Below are 5,549 nucleotides of genomic sequence, written 5' to 3' on the forward strand. Positions count from 1 at the left end.
GAAGTAATATTCATCTTAAGATTAAAAATACTTTTATGCATCAGAAAATTTAAGATTTCATATGCAAAATCTTTATAATGTTGAGATAGTTATCAAACATTTCTTAAGAAAAAACTTTATATTTTATCTGTTATTTTCAGTAATTTATCTCTGTATGGGTTTGGTAGATTTGACCGATCTTGCAACCACCGTAAAAAATTAGATCTCTTTCATTTTAGAAAGAACACAAATTATAACACAATAACATAAACGTTTAGACTAAATAGCTTAAATCTCATAACATTATACATTTATATATATTTATTATTTTTATTATATTAACCTTTCAGCCATGCCTGGCAAACAATACAAAAGTTACAATGACGTGGCTCACGTGCACCCTTGTTATCAAATAACATAAAACTGACCTTTGGTCTGTGCAAAGTAACTTATCTTGGCTGTGTTTTAGTAGACTAGCATTTTGTAAAATACGGTCAGATTTCAATTATTATACATTATATGTGTATATAGATTATTGCTATTTTGAAATGCATTCTCAACCTTGTTTTTCGTAAAACATAGAACAGTAACTAAAGAAGCAAAGCAAACAATTATCTCTTCTACTTACGACCTTTGTACTCAGTTGCTGCTTTACGTAGGTTGCTAAGCCTTTAAAAAAATTGCACATGGAGAATATGAAACTATATTTTTTAGGTTTTATATATACATTTGAATAACTAAAGAATCACGAATTACTACATTAATACCATAGAATTCAACTATAATTTATCAAGATTAGTAACTAAGATGTATTTTAGTCTAAAAAAATGTGAAATTTTAAGCAGACTAAAATGGAGCCAAGTCAATTAAAATGGCTAAGAAAGCCACTAGGGGGACAATCTGAGCTTCTGGTTGGTTATTCATGTCATATATAGAAGTGTATATTTATATAAGGGAACATTTCCAAAAATTGAAAGAAATGGGTGGGGTGCCACTGTGTTTGATTTATCATGTGAGCAATGTCTTAGCAAATTGAAAAGATAAGAGGCTCTTATTTTATATTCCAGCTTGTCAATATCGGTAATTTGAGTTTCTATTTCATTCGGAACTATAGATTTAGTATTTTGACTTCACAAACATCTAATCTGAACCAGTGCTGCATTCAATCTGACACACAAAAATCGATGTTTATCTGTGTTTTTCTAATATTTGCTGTTAGATTAAGAAATTGAGTAATATATAGTACTAAAATTTGAATTATATTATACAATTTGATACCAAACTTATTGACATAAATTCATGAAGTAGTAGTTCAATAAATTTTGAATGCGAGTCATCAAACGAGATGACATGGCCTTTCACCCATGATCTGTAGTGAAAAGGTTAACAAAACAGGTGTTCTCAAGTTTGATCTTAATTTGGAATTAGTTAACATACAGACAACCAGGCACCATTTGTTTTTTGAAACTGTCCTTTCATACCCACTCTTAGAAGAAGTAAAAATTTAAATCCACCCTTTATTTGTAGGAAATTGTTGATTCACTTCTTAAACTCTTGTATAACACCATCCTCCACTACTTCTGAAGGTAATTAATTTCATAAGCCAAAAACAATTTTAGAAAAATAAAACAGTCATAACTGGAGCCTAGCCTGTCCTCTTCCAATTCTTAAAATTGGAAACTCAACAAACTCAAGACTTTTATCCTATCAGTTCCTCCCTCCTGGATAATCTTGTACATTTCTGTAAGATCTCGTTACTATTCTTTTCTCAAGAAAAAAAAATATGTTAATCTATTCCAATAAGATAACCATTCAGAATCATCGTAATAGCCTTCTTCTAAATCCTTTCCAATAAATCAATATTTTTTCTTAAATAAGGAGACCAACATTGAGCACAGTTTTCCAATGAAGGCATAAATGGTGATTTATAAAGAGTTAATTACCTCTTTTGACTTCTAATCAGTATGTTAATAAATATCCCCAAAAATGTTATTAGCTTTACCACTAACAACAAAGTGCTATCTCAAATATCATGATTTTGTTCTTGAGTCAAGCTACAGAGTAAATTCCTATCTATATAAAATGCACGATCTGAATTTTGATAATCTAAATGCATTACTCAGTACTTCATACATCTAAAGGGCAATTGTCGCTAGATCCGTAGTTTTTTGTATCTTGACATCCTCATTGCAGTTAGTAATACTAACAGTTTAACATTCCCAAAAAACTTTATTTATTATGCCTCCTCCCATCATTATCTTTAATGTTAATACAAAAAACAGTGGCCCAAGCAATAACTCTTGAGGAACTCCACTACTAACCATTGTTAATAAGCTTTCACTTTTTCTCATTCAACCACTCTATAATCCAATTAACTGGTCTATCTACTCCCCCCTTTACCCATGAGGTTTTTTTTTATTAACTATTTTACTGTTCGAAACTCTGTCAAGAGCTTTTTGGAATTTTAAATATACAATCTGTGCACTTTCCATTATCAGGCTAAAAGGTTAATAAGGTGAGATATATCATTAGTGAATCCATCTTGGTTTTCTCGTATTTTACCAAATGATCTTACAAAACCTGTTCTATTGTACTCTAGGATTAATCTACAGAAGTAAGAGTAATATTAGCAACACTTCAGTCTTCATGCACTTGCCCACTCTCTGTTCGATTAAAAATGAGAGAAGCTTGTAAATCTAATCTTTAATCTCCTTTAAAACCTTGACGAAAGACTTGTCCGGCTCCAAATCCTTCTATTTAACACCAAGACATTAACATCTGAATTATTTTAAAGTAAAATCCAGTATTTTTCATAGAATTCTCAGGATCAGTAATGATGTTTTTATCTTCTCTAATGTAAATGAAAGAGAACATTTAAAAGTTTAACCATTTCATAAACTTCAAGAAGAGCCTCATCATCAGCATCCTTCAGGGGCTCAGTTACATAAATCTTAACTTAATGTGTATTTAACATTACCATACAACCTATAAGCCTGTATTTATTTTTCAATCAAATCCTAAGTTTTTCTGTAATTTTGGTAATCTTCTACCTGTTACTTTAAATTTCTTAAACTTATAGCATTATCTTTGATTTTGTCCTTTATGACTTTAGTTAGCTAATTAGGTTTTATCTTTCTTGTTATCCTTTTCTTCATTTTAGATACAGATCAATGGTGGGTTATAGACCTGTAATGCTAAAATCCAGGGCAGGGTTAAATTCACAATGATGGACAGAGTGCAGCCAGCCCATTGTGTGGCTTTGCACTAAAGCAACAACAACATTTAGTTTTAGGTACCTGCCTATCTCAAATAAAAGTCAGTTTATTTTTCAAGCATTCCAAAGTCTGTCACAAATCACATTTCAACTCTTTATCTCAGTTTACTAATGACAAATATCTCGTGGCCTCAAAATTGGGAAATTTCACTCCTTTTTATCTCGGCATATAGAAAAACACAAAGTTTAATTAAGCAGTGATCACTCTTCTCCAAATGTTTTACCACTTTTAACTCTTTAAACCATATCTTCATTAGTGGCTAACAATAAATCTGAAAGGGCATTATTCCCTGTGGTTGGCTCTGATGATTTGGTATAGTTAACCAATACAAAACCAGTCACTAAGAAATTTAATGAAGATTGTTTTAAGGTGAAAAGAAGCTCTTACATTAAATGATTCAACAAGGTATATCCCAATTGAGTTAACTAAAGTATAAATAAAATGTAATAATCCATTGATACTTATCTTACAATACATATTTAATGGCTTATTTTCTAATGGTTTGTTCATTTAGTATGAACAAAAGGAAAATTCAGAAATAAAAATTAAAAAGATTTAAGTCCCTTTATGAAATCTGTGTTGTTGTTGTTGTTTTTATATAAAAATTTGAATCTGATAGCTTAAAATATGGTTTTAGCGGCTGGACAGATTCCAGCAACCCTCATAGCAGCTCCAGGAATTGCTCCCGTACCAGTAGTTGGTAGTACCATCACTAGACAGGCTCGTCGATTGTATGTGGGCAACATTCCATTTGGATGTAGTGAGGTAATATGAGTATATTTTTTGTTTTCACTGTATGTGTGTGTGTGTGTATATGTATACATCAGTTACACAAACACACATATATATATATATATATATTACCTTTTGAAATTTGTTGTTTTTAATTTTGTAAGTAAAAAGTATTATTCTAAAAAGCTAAATGTATTTTTCTTTAAATAAGATTTGAAGAGCGATAGTCTTATGACAACCTCAGAATGTACAAATCAGGTGCTTTTGTACAGAATATTCACTAGCAGATTTGTTTTTAATAGTTTCTAGTTAAAAAAGGTAAACTAGATGATAGTGGTATGTAGCCTTGCTGATCCAAACTGTAAATCTAGATTTTTACGTAATTGGATCAAAGTATATTTATCTGGAAGCATAAGAAACAAAGTATGATTTATAACGATGTTTATTTTAAATTTGTAATAGATAAAATTTGTTATAAATATAAATGGGGTGGTGGGGGGATATTTCCAGGATACAAATATTAAAAAATTCTAGACCATATTAAAGCAAGAGATTGAGCAGATTTGTTTGGGAATCTTAAAATAAGCAAGTACCATCTTTATAGCAGAGTCCTTAAAACTACTCTTGATTTAAAATTTCAGTTCACAAATTTACTTGTCAATTTATAAATGATGCTGTAAGCCACTCCTTACTTAAATGTAAGCTGCACATTCAAGGTTTATAAACTTTGATTTAAAAAAATGGCTACATTATGAGCTTTTTTTGTCAAATGTTTAAAATTGTTTTATAACTTGTACAGATCATAGGAACAGGAGCTAAGCTATATGTGTAGTACTATTTCAAAAAGTAGGATGATAATCTAGTTTTTTCTTTCTAGCAAGAGATGATGGACTTTTTTAATGCCCAGATGCATGTCTGTTGTTTTTCACAAGCTGAAGGCAGTCCAGTCCTTGCTTGCCAGATTAACTTGGATAAAAATTTTGCATTTCTAGAAGTAAGTTCTTTTTCTTTGTGATAAATCTCTTTATCTTATATAGATCTCTTAAATAGTAATTCCAATAGGGACCAACAGAATTGCATAGTTTCTGTAAACTGACTTTTATTTTATATTACAGTATCTCAATGCTGGTTTTTTTTAGGATATTACTAAGTTTTGAATGCTGGATGTACAAAATAAATAAACACGATGTGAAACTCAGCAATACAAAAACCTTAATTTTTATTAAGTTAACCAATTTTGGAAGTTCTTTAAAAACTTTAACATTTCAGTTTTTAGGATAAATGATCATAATTGTATTTTTCCAAAGACCTACAGTAAAACCCATCTCACATGAGCAATTCTTAGGTAGCAAAGTGTTTAACTCTTTCAACCCGGGCTAAGTACCTGGGACCGACCTCGTAACCATTTTGTGCTTGTTATAATTTTTATGCTACAGCTTCTAAATTGGTAAGCAAATGTTAACGAAATTTGGCAATTTATCAGTGAATATTACAATGTTTTCATATGCAAAAATATATTATTATTTTCTTTTAAGCATATTATTATCTCTAATATTACAATAA

At 30.2% G+C, this 5,549-nt stretch overlaps 1 protein-coding gene across 1 annotated transcript in view; it reads left to right on the forward strand.

Annotated features, from left to right (window-relative positions):
- The window catches only part of LOC106466695 (splicing factor U2AF 50 kDa subunit-like), a 41,078-nt gene that overhangs the window by 12,875 nt on the left and 22,654 nt on the right, over window positions 1–5,549 (forward strand). Inside the window, exons 4-6 of the mRNA XM_013926992.2 lie at window positions 3,892–4,019; window positions 4,864–4,980; window positions 5,294–5,300. Coding sequence (XP_013782446.1) covers window positions 3,892–4,019; window positions 4,864–4,980; window positions 5,294–5,300 — 252 coding nt within the window. The remainder of the gene's footprint in view (window positions 1–3,891; window positions 4,020–4,863; window positions 4,981–5,293; window positions 5,301–5,549) is intronic.

This window comes from Limulus polyphemus, unplaced genomic scaffold (genome assembly GCF_000517525.1).
Source record: "Limulus polyphemus unplaced genomic scaffold, Limulus_polyphemus-2.1.2 Scaffold2347, whole genome shotgun sequence".
In the NCBI taxonomy this organism is placed as follows: Eukaryota; Metazoa; Arthropoda; class Merostomata; order Xiphosura; family Limulidae; genus Limulus; species Limulus polyphemus.